Below are 24,172 nucleotides of genomic sequence, written 5' to 3'. Positions count from 1 at the left end.
TTGAGGCATTGTGCAGTTTTTTTTAAAAAATCCTTGCGGTGCAGCAAATGTTCCTTTTAACTTAACTGATCCCTGTTTGGTCAAACTATTTTGGAGTTGATTAAATTTGGAATCATTTGGACTGGAGTAGATGGAGACCTCTAGTCTGCATTGGCACTGAATTGCTACTTATGCTTGCAACTACAAGCTGTGGGCTGGAACATATAAACTAGTCCCTCCATTCCAATTATAGTTTAATAAATTTTACCATGAAATATGTCTTGAAGATGAACTTATCTTATATCCTGATATTGTAGATGCTAATATATTCTTCTATAAATTTCGTTGAGTTTGGAGAAGCTCACTTGCGATAAAGCTAAATTGTCTTACATTTCACGGAAGGATGAGATCTGAAGTCTGAACTGTTACCAAGGTGTTGAGGATCCTGCTGGCTGCTGTTCGGAAAACAGAAGTATCGAATGACAAAACAAACAACAGTCTGTCAGGGATTGTTTTCTGATAATGGCCTTGTTTGGATTGTCCTAGCACGTTCTCCGAAAAAAAATTCTCATGCATGGAGACTAAATGAAATTTATTTGCAAAATTTTTTCAGAGATGGGTATAACTTTTTGTGACGAATCTAATGACGGTAATTAATTGATGATTGGTTACAGTGATACTACAATAACTATCCTCTAATTGTGCGATCAAAGATCTTATTAGATTCTAATTATTACATTCTAATTATTGGCTACAGTAACTATCCTCTAAGGATTTGTGAAGTTAGTTTTGCAAATTACTTTTATTTAATATTTCTAATTATTGGTCAAAATTTATGCAGTAATAACAAACAACTAGTAGGGGGGCAGAGGTTCGAGAAAGGTCAGTTCGAAGTGACAGGCGCGAGTCCGGGCGACGAGTCGACGCCGGCGGAATATGAGACGCTCTCGATTCCTCGCGTCCCGCACGGTGCCCTGCCTGTGACGACGACGAAGCGGCAACTCGCGGCCGCCGCTCCGGTGGGTGGGCCGGAATTGGAAGAGGCACTCGAGAAGCGCAGTCTGTGTCCCGTTTCGTCGGCCTGTTGGGCTGAAGGTTGATTCGGGCTACAAAATCCAGGAAACGGCAATGACGCGCTGCCTGCCCAGTGTGGCTGTTTTGCCGTGATCCGCGCGCAGGTTTGAGTGGACGGAAATCCCTTCCCTTCCTCCTCAATTCGTACGAGGTTTCTAAAGTGGTAAACACACTGTATCAGTAGAATGTTTAAACTGCTCAAATCATGATCCCTGGGGTTATTGTGGCTATAGCTCATCCAGTGATAGCCACTCTTCACCGTAACAATTCTGAAGTTTTTTTTATGTAGGAAATAGTGCAATTATCCAACTCACGAGTTACTTTGAAAATACTTATCATCGATACCCGCAATATATATAGCTGTTATAGCAACAAGTATTCTACCTTAAGCTATGTACACACCAATGTTAAAAAAAGCGCTAGGCGGTATCTAGGCGGTGACCCACCGCCTAGAGCCTAGGCGAGCCTAGGCGTTTTAAGGCGTTTTTCTAGGCGTTTTAATATTTCAATACATATACATATATTACCTTAGATTATCTTGAATAAAGGAAGAAATAGGGGTCCTGTGAACATAAACTTGGAAGAAAGGCCTATCAAAAGAGCCCAGCCCATCTTATGCACACCCCTCCCCTTCCATCTATAATTTTTTAAAAAGTAAAGGGGCAAAACAGAAAAGTACCAAACCTTATCCCTTCCAGGCATCCAGCTGCTGCTCGTCTCCCTCCCATCTCTCCCGCTCTTTTTCTCTCTCTGTCTCTCTCTCCGCCCGCGTCAGGTGGCGACTCGGGCTCTCCCTCTCCGGCGGTAAATCCCAACAGCCGCGGGGGCTCTCCCTCTCCGGCGGCCGCGGCTCGCGCTCTCCCCTTCTCCAACGGCCGTGACGGCCTGTCTAGCAGGCGCAGCACCCTCTTCTCATCATCGACGTGCATGCGCCGCCTAAGGTACCGCCTACCCCCCTAGGCAAGGCGGTACCCCTCCACCTAGCGCTAAATCGCGCCTAGGCGACCGCCTAAAACCGCCTTTTTGAACATTGGTACACACTATACAAAGTATACATTGTCTCAAAGTACATAGCCAATATCTCCACTATATTAGTATCAAGCATACAGAAACTGGGAAACACAACAGCAACTGCACCAAAGCCCACGGCAATGCTAGCCAAATTGAGCATACAGCACGCAACCCCGAGCCTTGCCTTCTTACTGTACAAATTAAACGAGCCACCGAAGCCCCATAGCTTCTTCCTTCATGAAGCCGAAGCCGAAGCCAATCAAGTTCCGAAACATGCGCTCCCTGATCCCAAGACGGGGTTCTTCGTCATCATCGTTGTCAGTATCATTTCAACAGCTTCTCGCTTTGTCAGTGACATCGGACACCTCGTGTTCGCAAATTGCAACACAGGTCCTCAAGGAGCCCCTGAGGCCACGGGTGTTTTATTCACACGGTTCAAGAAGTCAAGATTGCAGATTTGCAGACTTCTTCTGCCAGTACTGCTCGAATCTCTGCCTTGCATACTCCTTGTAGTCGAAGTCAATGTCGTTGACATGATCCTGCACAAGATAAAAGTTAGAAAACGACACAGATGTTTTAGTTTTACAGTTACTGAAAGAAGTTCTGACGCATGAACTCACTGAGATTATACCCCAGAGCCCCCATACTAGATGACTGGCGAGCGTGTACTTCTCAATGCTTTGGAGCAGGTTCTCCACCTCTTCCGCATCAGGTTCCTCACCTGCTAGGTAGTTACACGCAATTAGAATTTAGAAGATATGGTCTACAAGACACAATCGGCTAGGCAGAGAACATTCATGGTGAATAAGGAAATCTCTACTTTGAATCTAAAGAATGGTGAATTACGTTTCATCAGAGTATATGGAATCTGGAAAGCTGGTGAATTGGTCAGCATTTGCGGGTTGCCATCTTCCTTATAAAATCGAATGATTCGTTTTGTTTACCCTGGGTGTTCTATAATTGCAAGAAACTCTTGTGGTCCTGTTTCATATATGCTGAAATGGCCAAACAAATAACTTATTGTGTTTTTGACTCTGATGAAAACTTTTATTCAGTGACTGGAGATAAGACTGAATCAGATGTGCAAATTTGCACACGATGACATGGTCAACTAAAATCGTGCAAATAAATTCAGACAATCAATCCAAACATTGAACTCATCCTTACCAGAAATGCTCAGGTATGTCTTGAGGAAACGTTTCTGCTCATCAATATCTGTTATGTAAAAGAGAATAGCACATGAGGAAGACTGAAACTGAACCAAGATTGACCAAACTGATTTAAAGAATAGAAGTCCATGCATCAGCAGCTCTCCCAGTGATGCAATACCTGGATATTTGCTGTAGTCCAGGATATGAGGATTTGCTGAATGATAGTCAGCCGCCATCTCACAGAAATGGTTAGCAATGTCGTATGCAACTGGGTTAAAGCTTGCATACTCATAATCCTGTAACAACAGAAGGAGAAGGGGACTGTCATGAAAGGTTTGTACGAAGAAAAAAAAAGAAAAATAAGGACAGCAAGCATGCATCTTTCACATAGTAGTAGCCTCCAAAACTAAAACTGTCTTTAGCAGAGGCCACAGGCGTGACAACTTAGCATGTCCAGATTGGAGGGAACACAACAAACACACGCCAACGAATGTGAAAGGGAGGGGAGAAGGGCAGTCCTATACAGTATACCAAAACAATACACCAACTCCAAGTATCCCTGTTTTGCAAAAGGCAAGATGTGTATTCAATAGAACAGAACTCTTCCTACCTACCCATGTTCAAGATATTCTCATTTCACAGCTGTATTCACATTACAGGCACACAACTGATAATTGAGTTACGCCAAAACGAATATTGCTAGTACAGCAAAGAATAATTAAGATTGGAAGGGTGTGGATGCATAAAACTTACAATGATGGTCAGCATGTTGGTCTCTTCATCAATCATGATGTTGCCGTACTGAAGATCATTGTGACAAAAACCAATCCAGTGGTAATCACCTGAAACATCATTCTGCAATGCAGTAATCTCATTCTCCAGGCTGTCCAACCCAAATTCTTTGGCTTCATCAGATGAGCATAAGTTCATAGCAGTTTTGAGCCAGTTCCTAGATTCATGCCAGCAGGTTCAGACATTGGTTCCACACTTAAAAAATTATAAGTGACGCTTAATTATATAGCCACAAAGACCTCACCTTAGTCTGTCCCAAATGAGCACAGATTTGGGACCAGGCATGTCAAGGTTGTGGAATTCCCTCAGTTTGGAAGCAACGAGAGCTGAAATATCAGGATCGCGAAGGTCGGTAGCTGATAGTGTCTGAAAGAAACATTCGTATTAGCTTATAAAGTGACGTAACAGATTGGACAGCCCCATAACATATCTTGCCACCGAAACTTAAGCAGAAAACTTATTAGTATTGCATTTTTCACCAAACCAAGAAAACAGCAGAAACTCACCTTTTCATGAGAGTGACACAAATAAAAAGGCAAACGAAGAATCTCAAAAGTGCTACAGTGACGTGCAGTTTCTAGCTAGAGCATAATTTTTTTTGTAGATAATGAGCTAGAGCATAATTTACTCTAAACAGACTCCAAAGAGGGAGTTAGACTATGCATAAGGCCTAAAGCTAATTCTTCCTGAACTTACTTTGTCATCTGTCCTAAGTACAATCAGTTGCTTTGAATTTTTAGCTTCTCTGAGAGAGACGTTTCCTCTTGTCATATGGACAACCGGTTTGACTCTATTCAATATACGGCACCATCAACTGCCGACTTTGCAACACAAGTTTGTTGCAAGGACCGGAGATGATAAGCAACAGAGATACTGATTTGCGTGGGAAATAAACGCCTGTTAATTGTAAAATGGGCCAGTCCATTGACTAGTGACTCAAGTAGGCAGTTTTAAATTGACTGATAAAGGCCTGAAGCTTCAGAAAGGCCAGAATACAGAGAATGCAAGATTCTCACGGCAGAAAATTCAAAGAACGAGAACTACGCTGCATTAAATAAGTAGGCCCCATACCGATAGAATCTCGGAAAGTATCAAGAAAAACAGTTCTATCATGTCTAAACTAAACCAGATGATATCAATGAATAATTGAATTGCATACTCCGTCCTAATGCCACCTCCGTCCAAATTTTAGCATCAATTTCAACTAGAACCCGCGGAAGAAGTAAGAGAAGAATCGGTCATCCCAAAAAAGTAAAAGCGCAAGATAATTCCTAAAAACTGGGGGAAAGCTACGAGTTCCATGAGGATGCAGAGGAGCAGAGGAGGGAAAACCAAGCATGAATTTCTACTTTACTAGTCATATTAACAACAGCAGGTAGTTTGATAAAGAGACGGTATCGTGTAGGTAGTAGGTACCCTTGCGTGGATGAACTCCTCGACGCGGCCGTTGGGGAATCGGCCGAGGAGGCGGGGACCCTGGCCGTGGCGGGACATGCACTCGAAGGTGCGCACCTCGTCCTCGCGGTCGAAGAAGAGGTCGACCCCGTCACCGTATATCCTCACGAGCACCTTCCTCACCTCCCTCTCCCCCCGGGGCTCCTCCGCCTCGCCGCCCGCGGAGGGGACGCCGGTGAGCCAGCGCACCTGGTAGACCTCGTTGGTCATGGCGCCCTTGAGCGGCACGACCTGGAGCGCGCGGCAGTCCGCCACGTCCGCCCACGCTGCCGCCAGCTCGTGCAGCAGCAGCCGCGCCTCCTTGGGGATCCGCGGCCCCGCCGCCAGCACCGCCTCCGCCACCACCGCCCGCGCGACCTGGCTCTGGTTCTCGATCGCCACCAGGCCCACCATCCTGGCTAAGTTCCCCGCACGTTCCGAAGCCTCGAGAGAGAAGAGGAAAGGGGATTGGGCGATTTCCTATGGAAATTATTTTCTTCTTTGATTGCTGATTTTTCTACGAATTGTTTTCCCCCCTCCTTTTTCTTCCTCCGCCGCAGCGTTCGCAGTGAAGTCAGATTTCAAAGCAAGTTTTGTGCTGTGGCTATCTGCTTCCCAGATCAAGGACGGGGGCGCGTATAAATAGAGTTGGCTGCGCGAGATTTTGCAGATGGCCCCTCCAACTTCCCTTCATTCCGGAAGGCGTGGCCAAACCGCGTGAACCGTAACATCACTTCATGGGGAAGGTTCGTGGCGTAAAGAAAATAGTACCATGCGTCCATGCGGCATGAGCTCAGTTTTATGGATCGGCACTGGCTAGCTTGAACGCGGGAAGCACTTTTTTTATGTTTGTGAAAAAGCATAAACATGGTACTGGTAAACCCTTCTTTTTAGGAGCATGGTAGACACTTGACTTTGTTACACATAAGGGCAGCCGCAAAGGTGTAGCAAGCTGCTCTCTACAAGGTCCGTCCAACTCACCTATAGACAAAGCTTATAGCAAACCAGCTTAATGGTGCTGTCTACAGAGACGTCTTTAGCAGTTTCCAACACTTGCACGCATTTATGAATGCCAGTGATCCAGTATGAACACCATCCCTGTAACTATATGTGGCCACACAAAGTAACAGTAAAGACAACAAACATCACAACGCTTTGAAACAATATAGTCTCCACAATGAATGAATCGGCAAGCAAATGAATCGGCAAGCAAATGAATCTCTATAGACAAGAATAGCAGTTGGGATTTGGATTGGGAAATATCGAGCCATGTTACCTGGAGGAGGGGTCATGGCTTAACCAGATGCCGGAGAGGAGACGTTGGGCTTTACTGCAGCACCCCAACAAGGCACACCAGCTGCCGGAGCTTGAGGGGCTGGAGCAACCTCCCGCCTGGACCTATGGCTCATCGCTCAAAGAGATTTTTTATTGCGGATGCTAGGTTTTGGGGAGGGTAAAGAGGCAGGCGATGGGATTAACTAGTGAGCCACTAGAAGGAGGTTAAGGGGGATTTGGCTCGCACTAGCGCGGGAAGGAAAGGAAGATTTGGCGCGCGGATGCCGCGGAAGACGGAGAGATTTGGCGCGCCGGAGACGACGAGCGCGCGTCGCGCGGAAGACACAGGCACAGGAGGGGAAAATCAGTGCGGGGGCGCGCGCACTCGATCCCATCTAGCGGCAGCTTGGGCGATTGCGCGTGGTTTGGTTGCCGATACTCGCCTCGATTTTTTCTATCGGCTCTCGCTAGACTAGTAGATAGTTGTGCTCTCTCTCCTCATTTAATCTCTTCCACGCAGGATAGGATGATGACATGGATCTCTTATAGAGAGTTGAAGCGATACCACTGCGGCTGCCCTAAGGGACATGTGTATGATTTTCTAGAAAGTTTTCCTTTAAGCATGACCTAGAGATATTGAATATTTCACGACACCAGAACGTTTGGTTCTTATACATGGAACACGACGTGCTTTCTACATAGTGTAAGTGTGCAATATTTAATTATTGTTTTTATCGAATCGCTTTTTTCTTTGATATTGCACTTATGATAGTTGCTGATCTTTGCTTTCTAAATACTCAAATAAGTGTACTAGCATGTCAGCATGAATATTCTCAAATTTAAAGAGATGGAGGGGGCCAGCATGAATACTCAGTTTCGTCAAAAATATTTTTTACTGAAAATTTTCATTGTGTTGGAATTTGAAAATCACTAGTTGGTTCAATACCAGGTTATCCGATACAGGGACGGACCCTCGTGGATCCCAGAATACATGTGATCAGCCAAAACCCGCACAGCGACATCAGATATTTCTCATTTCAGACAGCAAGGGGAAGATCCACAGACGCCAGCTGGCCGAGCTTGGGCACATTCCTAGTTCCTCGGAAGAAGAGGGTACGTTTGGCAAAACCGGACGACGGAACGGGGTGAGACCGTCCACAGCGATAGGAGGAAATGGAGGAGTAAATCTACTGTTTGACACTGTAGATGCACTGTTTGGCACTGTAGACAGAGAGGGCATGGGAAACGAGGCAAAAGCAAATTTGCTCTTGCTCTTGCCATTGTGGACAGCCTCGACGAGTGACGAGCAGTCCTACGAGCAGCGGCCAGCTGTACGGCGACCGTCGGCCGTATCAGATCCCGTGCGGAGGGGTGGGGCCTGCGACAGCTCTGTGGCCCGCGCTAGCCACGCGGTCACGCGGACACGTCCGTTCCGCGGGCCGCCACGACAGCGTGGCGAGCTCTCGTTGGCAGCGCGCGGAGGAACAGCGCCTTCGGTTCGGACACGGCGAAAGGAGAACGGGGAAGGTGTTCGTCCGGGCCGCGCGGATGCGCGAGTAGATCGACGATCATGCGTCTCGAACCGAGCTTGATACGAGCTCCAGATGTACGCTGTCTGATTGGCCACAACGGTGGAGCTAGTCGAAAATTTTAGTTTGGGCAGATTCGCACGACGAGCATAACATAAGTGCCAAGTCAATTGAAATATAGAGGCGATTTTACCTCTTGTCACCAATTTTTTTTTTGCCGATTGGAAGACAGGGGCAATTTGGAGCGCCTCGCCCTCGCCCAACGCCGACACCGGCCAGGTCCGTGCTCTGCTCCTCAGTGTCTGGCGGTGCCGGCGCTGTCCCTCTTCCGCGGAAGCGCCCAACGGCGTCACTCCTGGGGGTGCTCCCCTGCTGTCCCGGCCCTCCTCCTCCTCCTCCATGAAATCCTCCACTGCCACGCAACGGCAGCAATGGCCGCGGGTTGGCTGGCGGCGGCTCCGGCGTCCGGCGACTAGAGGGGCGGCGGCTAGGGTTTCGGTGGCTGTCGGCTAGGGGTGGACACGTACGGGACAGGGGTCGGAGGCAACATAGAGCGAGTGAGCCAACGAGAAGAAGGAAATGGTAGCGGTGGGTGTTTTGGTTTGCTGCTGGGCCTAGGATATTTGAGTCATGGGCTTTTTTTCACTTGACCACCACTCCACCAGCGATGGCCTAAGTTGGCCTTCTTTTCCCTTCTTCGTCCTCCGACCTCCTGCTCGTCAGAACACCGCCGCCGCTCGCTTCTCCGACCTCCTGCTCGCCTCCGGCCGACTAAAGACTCCATGGGGAGTGGAGATCTACTCCGGCAATAGCTGGGGCAGCTGCCCCACCATGCTGTATGGGTGGCTCCGCCATTGGTTGGCCATATATCCCACATTTTCTCAGTGGAAAATAGCATGCTTATAATACCAGGTCAGCACGGCTAATAGTGTGCTGGAAAGTAAACAGAAAGAAAGAAAGTTGGCAATATTTAGATGTTCAGGGGTAAAAATTTTGAAACAGAATTTTACTAAATCTATCTATAATTTTTTTTCACTGATGGATTGTAAATCGCGAGACGAATCTAATGAGACTAATTAATCTATAATTAATGGATGGTTACTGTAGCATCGTTGTTGCAAATCATGGATTAAGTAGGCTCTTTAAATTCACTCGCGATTTACAATCCATCCGTGCAAAAAGTTCTGTAATATATTTTATTGAATTCCATGCATATATCCAAATATTCGATGTGACGTTTTTGGTGTAAATTTTGGAATCTAAACACAATCATATTTGGCGATCTTATCCATATGAAAATATTTTGTACTATATAATGAGCACATGGTCGACATTGACTATGGACTTAGTATGGGCCACATGTGGACCAGGCGCGCTACGCTAGCATGAAATGTTTAACATAAAGTTGACTTTTGGGCCGCAAATGACGAAGTAGGCTAGTGGCGGTGCTGCGTTAAGACTTAATCAAAGACGACATTTTCACTTTCTTACCAAAAAGAAAAATAATCACGCACACTTTGATCACGCCCCCGCGGGGGCGCAGAGAGCTTTACCGACCAACCAGCCCCATTTTGTTCGCAAAAATTTTCCACCAGTATTCATAACATCGAATTTTTAGACATATGCATGGAGCATTAAGTGTAGTTGAAAAAATAACTAATTATACAGTATAATTGATTAGGACGAGATGAATTTTTTAAGTTTAACTAATCTATGATTGGACATTAATTATTAAATAATAACAAAAGATACTGTTGGAGGCTTTTACTGCCAGAGCCAGACGACTCGAAGAGCAAGTGCGTGCCCGGTGTTCCTACGCAGATGGAGCAGCGAAAAGAGCTTCACGAGTTAATTAGTACTCCGCACGACCAACCGGCACACTACCCACTTCTAATACTACTTACAACTTGATTACACTCTGAAAGTCTGAAGCTTTGTTTACATCCACACGATGCAGCGCGTGTTTCTTGTGTTCGTCGAGGGGGAACAAGGCAATAACCGATACATTATATAATTATATTCTGGTGATGGTGATCCGATGTCTTGGCTCTTGTAAAAAGAAAAAAAAAACTCTCTTGGCGTCGCCTGTGCAGCAGCGCATAGTACTAAATGATAAACAAGGAGTGAGGCCTGTGTTTGGGATGTGTTTGGGATGTGTTTAGTTCGTAAAAAAGTTTAGATTTTAGTACTTTAGTATATTTTATTGTTATTTAACAATTAATGTCTAACTATGAATTAATTTAGTTTAAAAGATTCATCTTTTATAAACAGTTAAATTGTGTAATTAATTAGTTTTTCAATTGTATTTAATGTTTCATACAAATATTCAAAAATTTAATGTGATGGTTGTAGGAAACTTTTTTTTAGAAATAAACATGGTCTTGATTTTTCGCGGCTGGTCGCTCTCTCCCTCAGTCGCTCTCCATCCCCATGTGATGCCCTTGCATTCGCGCTGTTGCGCATAGGCGCAGACTACTCCCCTTGTATGGCCCGCGCAGCCGCGCGCTGCCCGGTGAGACGACTCCCGACCGTAGAAGAGGACAGAGCACCGCCCACCCCAAGAGAGTAGCATGCCCAGTCACGTCGTAGATAATCACATCATCGGCGCTGTTTGGTAAGCAATCTTATGCATGAAGTATTAAATAAAATATATTTACAAAACTTTTTTAACGGATAATTATAAATTTTCGCGATGAATCTAATGACAGTAATTAATTAATGATTGTCTACAGTGATGCTATAGTAATTATTTTATAATAGTGCGTTTCAAGACCTCATTAGATTCGTCTCGCAAAATAGTACATAAATTTTAGAATTAATTTTATAAACTATCTTTATTTAATACCTCGGTAGGCTTCCATTTCCTGAGCTGACCTCATCGATGAGTTCTGGAGAGGAAAAGGAAACTGGCCGTCGCTTTCCGTGGGCTGTAGACGCTACGGAAACCTTGCAGTGGCGACAACAAATAATCGCCGTGGCCCGTGTGGCGGTGTGCTCGTTCGACAATAGAAAGACACAAAAATGTACAAAATAATCGGGCCAACGTGTCGCCGCCCACGCGGACCACCGAGTCAACTCACCGGCTACTACTTGGGTCCTAAAATATAAGTATTTGTTAATTTCTGCTAAACATATTTAACCATTCATATTATTCAAAAAATTTATAAAAATATTATTTATTTTGTTATGACATATTTTATCATCGTATATATTTGAAAATATATTTTAATTTTTTTTTATTTTTTTATATTTTCGAATAAGACGAATGGTCAAACATGATCCGCAGAAGTCAATAAATATTTATATTTTAGAACGAAGATAGTACCTCCCTGCGCTCTGCTGCACCCAGCCAGGGGCGGATCTACAGGGGGGCTGAGGGGGCTCCAGCCCCCCTACTGCCCAAAACTCCATGGAGCCCCCCACAGCCCTCTTAAAATTTTGGAGACCATTGATGAAGGAAGTGAGCAAGGAAGAAGAAGGGTCACCAGCCCCACCTACCTTCCATTCCTAGCTTCGCCACTGCACCCAGCTGGAAGTGGAGCTGTGCTGCGTCGGGCTGGGTGGTGCTTCCCAAACCCAGATCACAGGCAGCAGAAGGCAGAAGCACCCAAGGTCCAGCCAGCGTGCCTCGCCCGCGGCACAAGCCTACTACGAAATGTTGGTCAGGCTCGGGCAGCTGGTGCTCGGTATAAAAAGTAAGAGGTGACGACTATGGATGGAAACGGATCGAATACGCATGGAATTGGATTCGGATAGCACTTTTTACCACATTTTAACTTGAATACGGATACGAATTCGGATGTTGTCAGATATGATGCGAAACGGATGTCTCGAATTCGGATACGGATTCGGATATTTACTTGATTTGGAACATAGTTATATTCGCTTGTTTTATTCATTATAAACATATTTCGAAGGTATCGCTAAGTCATTATACAATAAGTATTAAAGTATGTAACTCTTGTAGTTAAGAAAAAGACATCTCATCAAAACATATTTATCCATAAATATTTAAATAGTTAATAATATAAAGATATAAAATGCAAATGAATAAATATTTTAATGGAAATATCAATAGTTATAAAGAATAAATTGAATAAAGTATATTTATAATTTTATTAATAAGTGGATAAACCAAAGTAAATTAAAATCAATATGATTATCCATATCAAAATATAGTTAATTAAATTGAAATTAATTAAACTTAATCTTTATATATCATTAGTAATATTAAACCTAGTAGCACATATCATTTATTCATGATCACTCTTAAATAGTTCCACTAAATATATTATTATTAATACTAAAACTAATATATCACTAATTATTAGTTATATATATAATTTTTAATAGTTTTCTATGTGCTCATTTTTATTCGGATACGGATGTTGCGGATATTTTCGAATACGGATGTGAAATCGGATAGAGAAAAATGAGGAAAAACAAATTCAGATATATCCACTTTAATACCACATTATAATCGGATACGAATATCTATACTAGGTGCTGATACGGATATAGATGCAAAAAATTCGGATACCATTTCCACGTTCCCACCCTTAGTGACAACGAACCGGTGAGCAGAGCAGGTGGATAAGTACCTGCGCGGACCAAAGAGGCAAGAGTGTACACTGTGCTTGCGCGCGGATCGTGTTGCCACCGATACGTGCAATGGAGGTGCGGTGCGGCAAACGAGGTGTTTTCTAGTGGGACAGGCCTTAATGTGGGGCCCTAACGCAGTCATGACCACCACGATTGCACGAATCGGTGCACCGAGCTGGACTGAGCACACTGTGCAGGTAACCATTCTCTGTTCCTTCTAGACGACTAGTAGACCCTAGAAGTGTCGATGGTAGTAGCGATTGCCTGATTTGTCCGAAAGAGAACCACCCCCTGATCCCCTTCGTTGAAAACATCGTGAAAAAGGAGAGATCGGATTTGTTCTCTGCTGACGTATGCTGACGCATAGCTGTAGCTGTAGCCGTAGCCGTAGCCGCATTTCAGACACAGAGCACGGATGATCTTCTGACCGACCGTCTCGGCACCAGCCATGCTGCCACTTGCCGGCAGAGGCAGAGCCACTGGCCAGCGCTCCGCACCGCTGCTCTTTTCCATTCCAGCGGATCGATGGTCCCTCCCCGAATTATGCCGCGCCATTAGAGAAGTTGCGATAGGCCATGGATCCCATTCCCTTTATAAATTTGCTAAATATCGGAGGAGGCATAAAGCGGAGCGTTCTGATTCGCACGCACAATGCAAGATGATTGAACCCAGGAGAGCCCTCCTCACGGAACCGCTCTGCCTCTCGCGTCGCCCTAGGCCCACACTCCAGCCTGCTAATGGTTCCAAATCAAAACCGAATCCGCACCAAACCAATCTAAGTAAGCATCCTGAGCCCGAGCCAGACCATCCCATCATTTTTGCTCTATAAACCAAACCAAATTAATTCATTAGCAAACCGAGGTCCAAACTACACCAATCCAAAGTTTCAAACAGGTTCAATCTTATCCACTCAGCCGCATGTTGCCGTCACTAGGCCATCCAAAAGCGGAGCGCCACGCTGCCGCGCGGGTGCTGGGAGAGCTGAATGAGCGACGGTGAGATGCACGAGTCTGGCGTCATCCACGCATTGCATACATAAACATGAATAGTTAAACCAAATGTAAATTTAACCACGCTGATCCAAACTGTTGTAACTGTGAAACTGAACCAAACTACACCAACACAAAATTCATACTATTTCCCACCAAACCTAGCTAGACCAAATGAGAAACCAATGCATCAAAACCAGTCTAACACCAAACCGTTAGCAGCTTGACACCCCCCCCACCCCCACCCCCTCCCCTCCTACCGATCAACTGGCTCTCACCTCCTCCATCGTTGGCCCCCCTCCCTTCCCATCTCTAGCATCTCGCCAAAGGTTGGAGGGAGCGGGGATCCATCTCTTCTAGTCATCACCATCTCTATTAGATCAAAGTTAGATTAGGATTAGGGTTTTTCCATGCCTCGTTTCATGGTATGGAATATTTGTTTCCTCCTCCTCTCCGGCAACAATGAAGAGATAGGGCAGGCGACGACATCTACGGTGTCGGCAACTTTCTTGGGGCGACAACATGGGGAATTAGGTTTCCGGATGGTGTCATTGAGACGGGGATGGTGCCGTCGTTGTGGAATAATTTTCTCCGGACACTTCTCTATTTTGTCGTGGTTAGATCGAACCACGGTGAAAGGCTTGTGAGAATAAGTCTGTTCCTCGAGCTGATGTCAGTCAGTCTTGGATAGTTTGCGCAAGGTTAATGCACTGGCAATTCCATCGAGTAGATCGAAGTTGTCTACTTAGGGATGGGACGTTGCCTCAGTATCACTCCAGTATCTTTTTGTGGCATAATCGTCTAAGTAATCCAGCTCAAGTACGCTAATCACCACCTTAAAGGCAATCCAACTATCACGCACTTCAAATGAAATAATCTGACAGTTCAGTGTGGTAATATCCCGATGAAACCACTTGATCTAGGATTGATCAAAGCAAGTAAAACCCGCATAAAGGCGAGCCCAAAGATTATAACAGTCCACAAATTCTTACATCACAGAGTCTTAAATTGAATTTTACTAACCAAATTCAAAATTCATAAAGGTAGTTCTAAACGATGATACACGGTACCACGATGGAGTCCGTACATGACATCACTCGTTGTTATCATCATCGATCGGGGTTGTATCCCATTCCACCGACCAACCAGAAGGAAGAATGGCCAGATTAGACTAGCAGCCATGTCTTCAAAAGTATCACCTGCAAACAAAGCCACAAGCAAGACTGAGTATACTAATACTCAGCAAGACTTAACCGATTATGAGTATACTTAGCCTATTATCTAGACATACAAGGCTTTTGGTTTGAGGGTTTGTTTTGCCAAAAAGCATCTAAAAGTGAGACCTTGCTTTCATAATTTAACAGAATTATTATGTACTCAAAGAAAAGCTCTATTAAATATATTAGATGTTTCCATGCATAGAAACTACTTGTCTTGTGTAGTACATTTCTTCCTACCATAAATTATTTGGACCAGTTTGACTTAACCAAAAATTTCCAAACATTTTCTAGAGACACTAGGAATCAAAATAGAGGTATTGTAAAATTTGCAGTTCATGAAACACACCAGCGAAACTGGAATAAATAAATGTATTTAACTTAGACATAAATCAAGATTTAGTTAAATCTAAAGCTACGCATGTCCACTGACCATCAAACTTTTACACAAGACTACCCTGCTAGTATATAAATCACTGACTAAAAATGGTAGTCATAAATCACTGACTAAAAATGGTAGTCATGTAGTGTATAGAACTTAAGATCTAATTAAGAGTCTAATAAAATTGTATTTAATCTAGAGCAAAAACCAATGGGCAAATGAAAAAGTGCATGTAACAAAAGTTATAGATCTAGTCATAAGGAATCTAAAACATTTGAGTTGTATTTTTCATTTTTTCTAAGATTTTTAAAGGAAATTACAAGTTCACTATAAAGGATGGAAAACTTAAACTAAGGTATCGCAAAGAGGCCCCTAGATTTTGTGCTGGGGACCCTGGTAAGATTTGGGGGATTGCAAAAATGCCCCTTGTTGGAGTTGGAAAACTGAGGAGGCGGCGGGCGACCGAAATTCGGCGAGCTCGATCACCGGCGGCGAGGGAGGAGTTGGTGAAAAGCCTGAGGAGGTCGAGCTCTACCCGTTGGTGGGCTCGGACGGGGTCAGAAGCGGCCGGAAGGAGGTCCCCTGCGCAGCAATGGCTCTTGTGGTGGCGGTTGGCGGTGGCGGTGGGGTTCCGGCGAGCACCAGTGGAGGGTAAGGAACCTCGTGGGTGGGTCAGTTCGGGCGGAGGGAGACCGGAGGAGGGGGTTTAGAGGTGTGCTAGGTGGGGGCAGCGGCCATGTGGCACGGCGAGGCTCGCTCTAGGCACAGAGGGAGGAGCTAGTGCTTGGTTGTCGAGCCAGGAGAGTGGAGAGGGAGGCAAATGAGGGGGAGGAGAGTGTTGGCGGTCGATTCCGATGATTTTTACCGCCAACATTCCTTCGGATTTCATGCTTTTGGAACCATATTGCTATAATTTTCACTAACATTAACAAGTTCCATAAGTTTTGGTGATTATTTGAATCCAGGAGCAACATGTGCAAAATTGAGCCAAAAAGGGGTGAACCCTGTTGACGGTCCTTAAGTCAGAAATAAAGCCGTCAACTCCTGCATCTTTTCAATAACTTTCGAACACCAAAAGTAGTTATAGGGCTTAATGCTAACAATTTCCACAAGTTTTGGTGATTCTTGGATTGCAGGCACCCATACCCGGCATAGAGCAAAAACAGACGAAAGACACAACACAAATGCACAGAATATCCGACGCTGTGTCACACCAACAAAGAGGGACCACAAACCAGACCAAACTGACCAATCCAGCCCCGACACCGACCAATCTGACATCAGGACCCACCAAGCAGAGACCCAGACAAAGACGGTGGCCAGAGGTGGCCAAGGGGGTTCGGCCAACCCCACATGGCAGTGGATCAGGCTGAGTTTTGGCGGGAATGTTGTTCTTATCCTCCAGAAGGCGGTTATCCATGTTTCCATATTTGTTGGTGGCGAGAACTGACCTTTGGAGCTATAAAAGGAGCCCCACACACCCTCTCAAGGCATCCAATCAACATTCATCATTCCATTCACTTGTTGGAGAAGTAGTAGTAGGTCTCCACTTGTATCATTAGAGTAGAGGGAGTGTGCGGGAGAAGGATCGGAGAAGAGCCGGATGTGTCGGCCTCTCTTCATCTTGTACCTTGGCGGGTACGAATCATTTGAGTAAGTATCCGAAGTTCATCTTTCGTTAAGTTCTTGGTTTAATATTCTTAAGTTATTCATTTGTTTACGGGTTCATCGTCTGTTCTCGTAACGGTTGCTCTAGTAGAGGGCCCCTGATAAAGACGGGTAACCCTGCGCAACGCTAGAGTAAGTAGTCGAAGGCTTAAGCATGGTGCTTAGGTCCTAGATTACCATTGTTTGCCTCGTGCTCCACAGTATTGCGGGGTAGACCGCAGGTGGTGACAGCCCTGTCGGTCCACTATGAAGCTGCTTCGTGGTTAGTGCACTCCCCCTTGTCCGAGTACGGCGTAGAGCCACAAGCCGGAGGTCCCTAACAGTACCTGGGTCAGACCGGTGCCCAAAGTAAACAAGAGACGAGCCTAAGTTTACCTTGCCTTGACCTTTAACCTTAGATAAACCACACTACCCGAAACTCACCTACCTCTTCTTCTCTTGGGTTAAACTAGCCAGAAGGTCGTTGCACATCCGTTCCCTGTGAAATCTCGATACCCTGAATACTCTCTGGGTGAAGTGCTACAACTGTATCTTCCGTGCGCTTGCGGATTACTCTGTGATCATTAAGAAGTACCAACAAAGCCCAGGCCAGCTGGCCTAGGCCGGTCGGCCTACCCCAGCAGCATCTCAGTGTGCAACTTCATGGAGAGTGGCTTGAGCCCAAGATCAATTTATACCAATGTAGGTTTGGCAAATTTCACAAGATAAGGCCGAGAGGCTTGAACCAAGTAGAGTTGAGGCCAAATCCAATGATAACCCGAAGAATCAGAGCCCAATTCAACTTGAGGAGCAATGTGGGCCTAGAGAGCAACATGTCGGTGCAACAGGAGCCTGAGCCAAGCCAGAGCCAGGCCGGTCGGCCTAGGAGAGGCCGACCGACCTCTAACTATCACCGTTGGAGCTACGCAACCTCCACCGACCCTAAGAGAAGATCAAGAGCATCCCTGCAAAGGCGGTGACCACTTGGCCACATCCCCAGGCCGGACGGCCTACGGGAGGCCAGCCGGGCCCACCTGGCAGCCTCTGCTGCTCTCCCTTGGCATGGAAGACAAGCTCAACAAACTTACCTGCGTGCAACTGACGCTCAGCCCAGTACCGACCTCAGAAGTAGTATAAATAGAGCACCATAACCCTCTTGTAACACACACCATTCCATAAAGAAGAGAGTCTCTTGTACACTCTTGTGTTGAGTAGGAAGTGAGTGAGGTGAGTGCTCTGGTGAAAGCCGAGCTAAACGCAGCGGACTCGAGTTCTTTCTGTCTTACTCCGCTTTTGTATCCACCTCGGAGGAATATATTTGAGTAAGTTCCTTGTCTCAACTTCAGTTTCTCGCTAGCTTTACTTTCTGTTTTAGTTACTTGTTAAGTACTTACTTTGATCTGCGGGATCCTGAGTTTGCGTAAGTTGCAAGTTCTGCTTATTTGAGGTTACTTTCGATCTAAGTACACAGTAGGAGCAAGTAGCTCGAGAGCTGTGGGCGTGGTGCCTAGGCTTGGTAGTTATCTCAGGTTGTGTTCCACCACCACGGAACCATTGTGGTAGTTGGTAGATGGTGACAGCCCTATCCGTCCTTTGCAGTCCACCACGTTCGGGTGTTTTCATAGCAGTAGTTAGGGTTGAAAACGGTCGGGATAAATCCCGTTCCGTTCCGCTCCGATTTCTACATTTTACCGTCTCATTTTCGTATTTTCAGAAAAATTCAGAAACAATACAAAATACGGGATGACAAATTCGAAAACGGATCGAAAATGGTTTGGCTTCCATCCCGATTGTTTCTATATTTCCCGTATTTGATCGGGATATCCCGTTTTAGCAAATTTGAAATATACCGGATTTAACAGCCCAAACCCAAACATATCTTACGCCCTCTTGATGGCCCAGCCCAAATCAACAAGGTCTAGGGCAACCCTCTCACTCACCAGTCACCGCATGCCCCCGCCTCCCTAGTCCCTCCCCTTGCCAGCCGCCGCTTGCCCGCTTCTCTGCCTCAGCTCTGGTCCTCGCCCGCCACCGCCAGGCGCCAGCCGCCCAGTCCCTCCTCCGATCTGAGCAGCCACCTCCCTCGTGCCTCCCTTCCCAGTCGTTGCTTCTCTGCCTCTGAGCCTGCCGCCCAGCCCCTCCAATCTAAGCAGAAATTCACGGAGCAGAGGTTCCTCCACCAGGCGCTAGGCGCACGGGGCATGGCTGCAGTTCACGGCATGCCCCCTCCCCGAGATGAGCTGAAGCCTACTCTACCTTTTAATCAAGATGTTTGTTCAGTTGAGACTTTTGTTTTATTCTATATATGTGGAACTAATTAAACTATTTGTCTCTGCGTTGTGGCTGTGAATTTGTTCAACATTCTATCTTTAAGTGTGGGCTTGCGAGTTGTGGTTGTGACTTGTGATTACTATACATTATTGTATGGCTGTAAACTTGTGAGGTTGTTAAGTTAATTTATCATGTTTACAATTACTTGTGCTATTATTATTTATCAATGTATTTCCATGTATGCATGTCAAGTTTGTCGGATGATTGGGTACGATCGTACAGGGTTGGTGTTTCCGTTTTGCCTTTCCGTAGACCATTCGCTTTTGACACATTTCCGTTCGAATTGGTTCATTTTAGAAATACCATGAGTCCGTATTCGTATTCATGTTCGACTTGTTCGTTTTCGATATCGTTTTCATATTAAAATGTAAAAGTGAAAATGGTAATGGGGTTATCCTGACCGATCCCGGCCGATTTTAACCCTAGCAGTAGTGCAGGTTGCGTCGGACTCCCCTCTCATCCCTTTCTGAAGTCCTTCCTCTTCCAGCCGCCGAAGTAGATCGAGTCAGTAGTTTGCTCATTTACTAGTCAGAGTAGTAAGTTATCTGGAGTTAGGCCCTCTTCTCGTTATCTTCTTCTCGCTGGTTGTGTCTGGTTGAAGATCTCTAAGTTTGGTCAAAGCTTTACCATTTTTTGGATTCGATATCCCAGGTATACTCCCTGGTGAAAGCTACAATCGGTCTCTGTGCACTTGCGAAGTAATTCGTTAGGCTAAGGAGTGCCAACAGAGAGCTGGGATAGGGAGGAGCGAGGGTGGTGGACGGCTCGGCGCGCTCAGTCGTCACCAGTGGCGTGTAGGAAGGCGGCGTCGGTCGTGTGGCGCCCATGCAGCCGCGTCGACGAGCGAGGGTAGCGGTTTGCCAGCGGCTGGTCGGCCCCCTGCCAAGGCTTGCCCTTGGACAGGCGCGGTGTCAGGCATCACCAGACGCGTGGCCGTCGAGCTCTGCTCGTCCTGCCAGTGAACAGGGGAGGGAGGGAAGGAAGAGAGAGTCAACAACTTTGACTGTAATTTTTCTCAAAATTTTCAAATGAAACTTTAAAATTTTTGAATACAAAAGTTGTTCGAGATTTAAAATACTACAACTTTCGTTTCAAGCATAAACTCATTTGAAGACCGGATCAAGTGTTAAATTTAAGTTTTTGATGAATGTGCATTATTGCCCTATTCAAGTTTGAATTCAATTTTTCCTTCAACTTTTGTATAGCAACTTGATAGACTTTAAACATGAAAGTTGTTCCTTATTTTAAACTCTACCACTTTGATTTTAGGCAAAAGTTCATGTGAGCAAAGATTTATAAGCTATTTTCAAAGCATGTTAATTGATATTTGAATTAATTCATCATTTCATGTAACCTCATTTAGTTTGAATTTGATTCTTCTTGCAAAATTATAAAACATCACCTAGGATGTATATAGATCCATTTCATGTGTCATTTCATGGTGAGTAGGAAAATATACTAACACTTTATAAAAGATGTATTTACTCTCAAGTAAATGCATATACACACATGCAACCGTTTCAATTTTTCTTGGTTAATGATGCATGATGCTATGTTTGTGAGTCTTTGTTTAGCACTTAAAAACCTAGGTTGTCACATATTTGATCAGATCAAAAGTTTCTTACTCCTAGGGATCCTCAGGAGGGTTATCTATGGTGGCAGCTTGAGCTGCCAAGTTGTTTGGGAGAGGAATCTGATTGGTGGAGCTGGATTCCATCTCCTCTTGATTGGCAAGGTGGTTAGTGAAACCACCTGAACCATCTGTGACGCAGGTCCATGACCCAAAGGTGAGGGTTGTGCCCTTCTCCAGGGCGTTGTCGAAGTTGGAGGAAGCCATCGAGTTTATCGGAGGATCATCGGAGATCGGCCCCATGGTGGGCATCAACTGTCAGTGTTTTACTATCACGTCTATCTAGGGATACCCTTAGGTATATGGATGTTCGTGGGAAGTCGTCGAGATCAAGAACACGATGGTGTAAGCAACACAAGGGTTTAGACAAGTTCGGGCCATGAGTTGCGTAATACCCTACGTCTTTTGGATGGTTTGTAATGCCTTGGGAGTAGATGTGTGCGTAGATGGTTTGGAGGGGTCCCTGCTACCCTTATATGGGCCGAGGGAGCAAGGTTATTTGGTAACCTAGATCAATATGTGAAGCTTCCTCTCATAAGAGGAGACTTAAATGTGATACAAATATCAGTCCCAGGAGGCGGATACACATTTATTACATCAGATGGTACATCACCGTACAATCCTCCGAGGAGGTGGACACTCGAGACAGACAATAACAAGAAGTAAAAAGGCTACGGTTGTCGGTACCCCAGGACTGGGGTACCCTCTCTTGCTATGTCTAGGCAAGGGCCTTTGTAGTTATCCTTGACTACATCCAAACAGCCGGACCCCTGCGGTCCGAAGTCCTGTTCTCCCGACAATGGTCCGGACCCGTTCCACGGCTGGGGAAGGTCCAGAGACGCCACGTGTCCCGGGAGAGGCAGGCACTCAAGTGCAAGCAGCCGGAGCTCCGGACCTCCTGAGGAGTCCGGACCCCCGCAGAGTCCCGGACCCCCTGTATGGTAACCGGACCCCTCGCTAAGGGAAGAAATCGACACCCCGTCTCGAGGGGGTCCGGAACCGACACGTGTTTACAAGCACAGACACGTATAAAAGGTCGCTTGGTCTCCATACTAAGCCTTACCCGCCACTGCATTCATTGCGATAGGAGGACGTCCACATTAATGTAGCAGAAGCCGAGGCGATTCATTGACCAGGGGACACTATTGATCGCGTATTACCAAGGTGCATAATGGAACCGCTGGCACCGCCCACGCCGCGCCTGTCAGTCTGCCATAACAGGTGGATACGACGCCTCGGCTCCACCCATTATGACGCCTATATAATAGCCTCAGCAGCTCACGCTGCAAGCTATGTTCCCCCAACGGTCACCTTGCTGACGGGACAAGAGAAGACCTCCTTTCGTCAGAGAGCCAGCAGGGCATGGAAGCATATCAGAGGAAAGATTCGTAACCACTGTAGTCATTTGAGTACTCTGCGCAGTATGCTGCATAGCACATTGGGCCCACTTGTCGGGGCCCCAACATCCAATGTATCCGCACCCCCTTGGTCTATAAAAGGGGGGCGCTGCTAGAAGAAAACCTCAAGCTGGGTGAAAGCTAAGACCCGGCAGAGGATAGGATCATCCCCAACCAAGAACAATACTACACCCAGTGGATGTAGGGTATTACGCTCCGGCGGCCCGAACCACTCTAGATCGTGTGTTCTTGTGCGCCTGACTCAGAGCTAGATTAGCCCAATCGCCTAGTATCCTCCCCGAGTTCTTCCTCACTGGGAATAGGCGGGTGCATTCCGCCACCCGGCTGTGGGTACCCTAGAAATCCCACGACATTTGGCGCCGTCCGTGGGGATATCGGGCGCGGGCTGGATCTTCAGCCTTCTGGGGGCTGTGTTCATCCTCTGCAACGGTGAACGAGAAGATGAAGGAAGGCAGGGCGTCACCCACGCCACATGCCGTGGCACTGGGGCGCCAACGCCCGCAGCACGGCGGTGCACGGCAGCGGCGTTTGTTGTGCGTCGCCACTGCGACACCTCAGAGCCGGCGCGGCAACGCACAGCGGAGGCGCCGCTGGGCGCTGCCGCCCCTACATCGGCTCAAGGTTTTCTCTCAAGCAACGGCCACGCTTCCTCTGCGGCGGCATGGCATCAGCTCAAGGCTTTCTCTCAACATGGAGCCTAGAGCCGACGGCCTTCCCGGAGGAAGTTGGCCGAGTCGTCGTGTCGTCTCCGGCGCCACCCGAGGTGCTTGGTGCTGCTACAGACAGGACCTCGCCGCTAGGCGCGGGGGCCTCTGGCGCGAGCACCAAGGACAAGCCGGCGAACGACCGCCCTTCTCCACACTCCGTGCTCGTCCATACGAGCACACATTTTCCCGCTGCGCCAGGGCGGAAAGCTAGCTCCTGCCGCAGCGGGGGGCGGGCGGCTGGCTCCCGGTGGCGAACGGTGGCGGCAGGGGGCCTTTTCCATTCAAAGCTAAAGAATTTGTCTCATGCTACCTAAGCATATGACAGCTCTTAGGCAAGGAGTGGCCCCCCGAGCTCCCGAGGTGATGCTAGATGATGCAGTTCAGGCACATCTAGGGCGCCTTCGCCTCCGACGACTATGAAGAATTCAGGAGTGGCCGTACCACTTCCAACCGGAGAAGAACACGCTGTATAGCATGCAGCCGTAGGTTACTCCTGAGAAAAGATTAAGAGAGTTCCTCCTTTGTAATAACGTGGCGCCTACGTGTGTGTCCAGAGCAGTTAAGGTCCGACCTTGTAAACCCGACCTCTGGCCCTATCACACAAACAGGTAAAAAGCGGTCCGGAGCGGTGGAGGTCCGACCTCGTAATCCCAACCTCTGATGTATATCGTGACAACCACAATAATAAAGGAGATTTTCTTTCTCAGTTTTACCTAGGCTCCACCCTGATTACATTTATTCGCCTCGGTTTAACTATTCTTTCCTCTTGAACGGAGTTTTCCTTATTGCTAACAATCCAAGTTAAGTTGCTAGCTTATGGTCAGGTGGGAACACCCCTTGTAGCTGGAAGGCAGTCCGGACCCCTAAGGATCTGCTCTGGAAAAGTGGTACTCGTATCCTGGGGTAGAGAAGCTCTGCGTGGCTTAGCCTGGTAATGTACCCTAAGTTTACGTACTTCACTACCCTGTTACAAGTGCTCTAGTATCCGAGTCTGCTGTCTTTAG

At 46.6% G+C, this 24,172-nt stretch overlaps 1 protein-coding gene across 6 annotated transcripts; it reads right to left on the bottom strand.

Moving 5' to 3' along the window:
* Positions 1–2,094: 2,094 nt before the first annotated feature.
* LOC120675477 (probable choline kinase 2) lies at positions 2,095–6,056 on the bottom strand. 6 transcript variants are annotated; one of them, XM_039956677.1, is made up of 7 exons: positions 5,424–6,056; positions 4,252–4,373; positions 3,969–4,164; positions 3,394–3,511; positions 3,232–3,279; positions 2,696–2,788; positions 2,095–2,603 (listed from the first exon to the last, which is right to left on the bottom strand). In XM_039956677.1, the coding sequence occupies exons 1-7, from the start codon at positions 5,853–5,855 to the stop codon at positions 2,584–2,586; spliced, it is 1,029 nt and encodes a 342-aa protein (XP_039812611.1). In that variant the 5' UTR covers positions 5,856–6,056; the 3' UTR covers positions 2,095–2,583. The 6 variants fall into 6 exon arrangements, with proteins under 6 accessions (XP_039812611.1, XP_039812609.1, XP_039812610.1 ...); XM_039956675.1 differs by having other exon boundaries at positions 2,685–2,788; positions 5,424–6,055; XM_039956676.1 differs by having other exon boundaries at positions 2,685–2,785; positions 5,424–6,055.
* Between the last annotated feature and the right edge of the window lie 18,116 nt (positions 6,057–24,172).

Source organism: Panicum virgatum, chromosome 5N (assembly GCF_016808335.1).
Source record: "Panicum virgatum strain AP13 chromosome 5N, P.virgatum_v5, whole genome shotgun sequence".
In the NCBI taxonomy this organism is placed as follows: Eukaryota; Viridiplantae; Streptophyta; class Magnoliopsida; order Poales; family Poaceae; genus Panicum; species Panicum virgatum.
The sequence above is the reverse complement of the archived record's forward strand: the minus strand, read 5'-3'. Positions and strand labels throughout refer to the sequence as shown.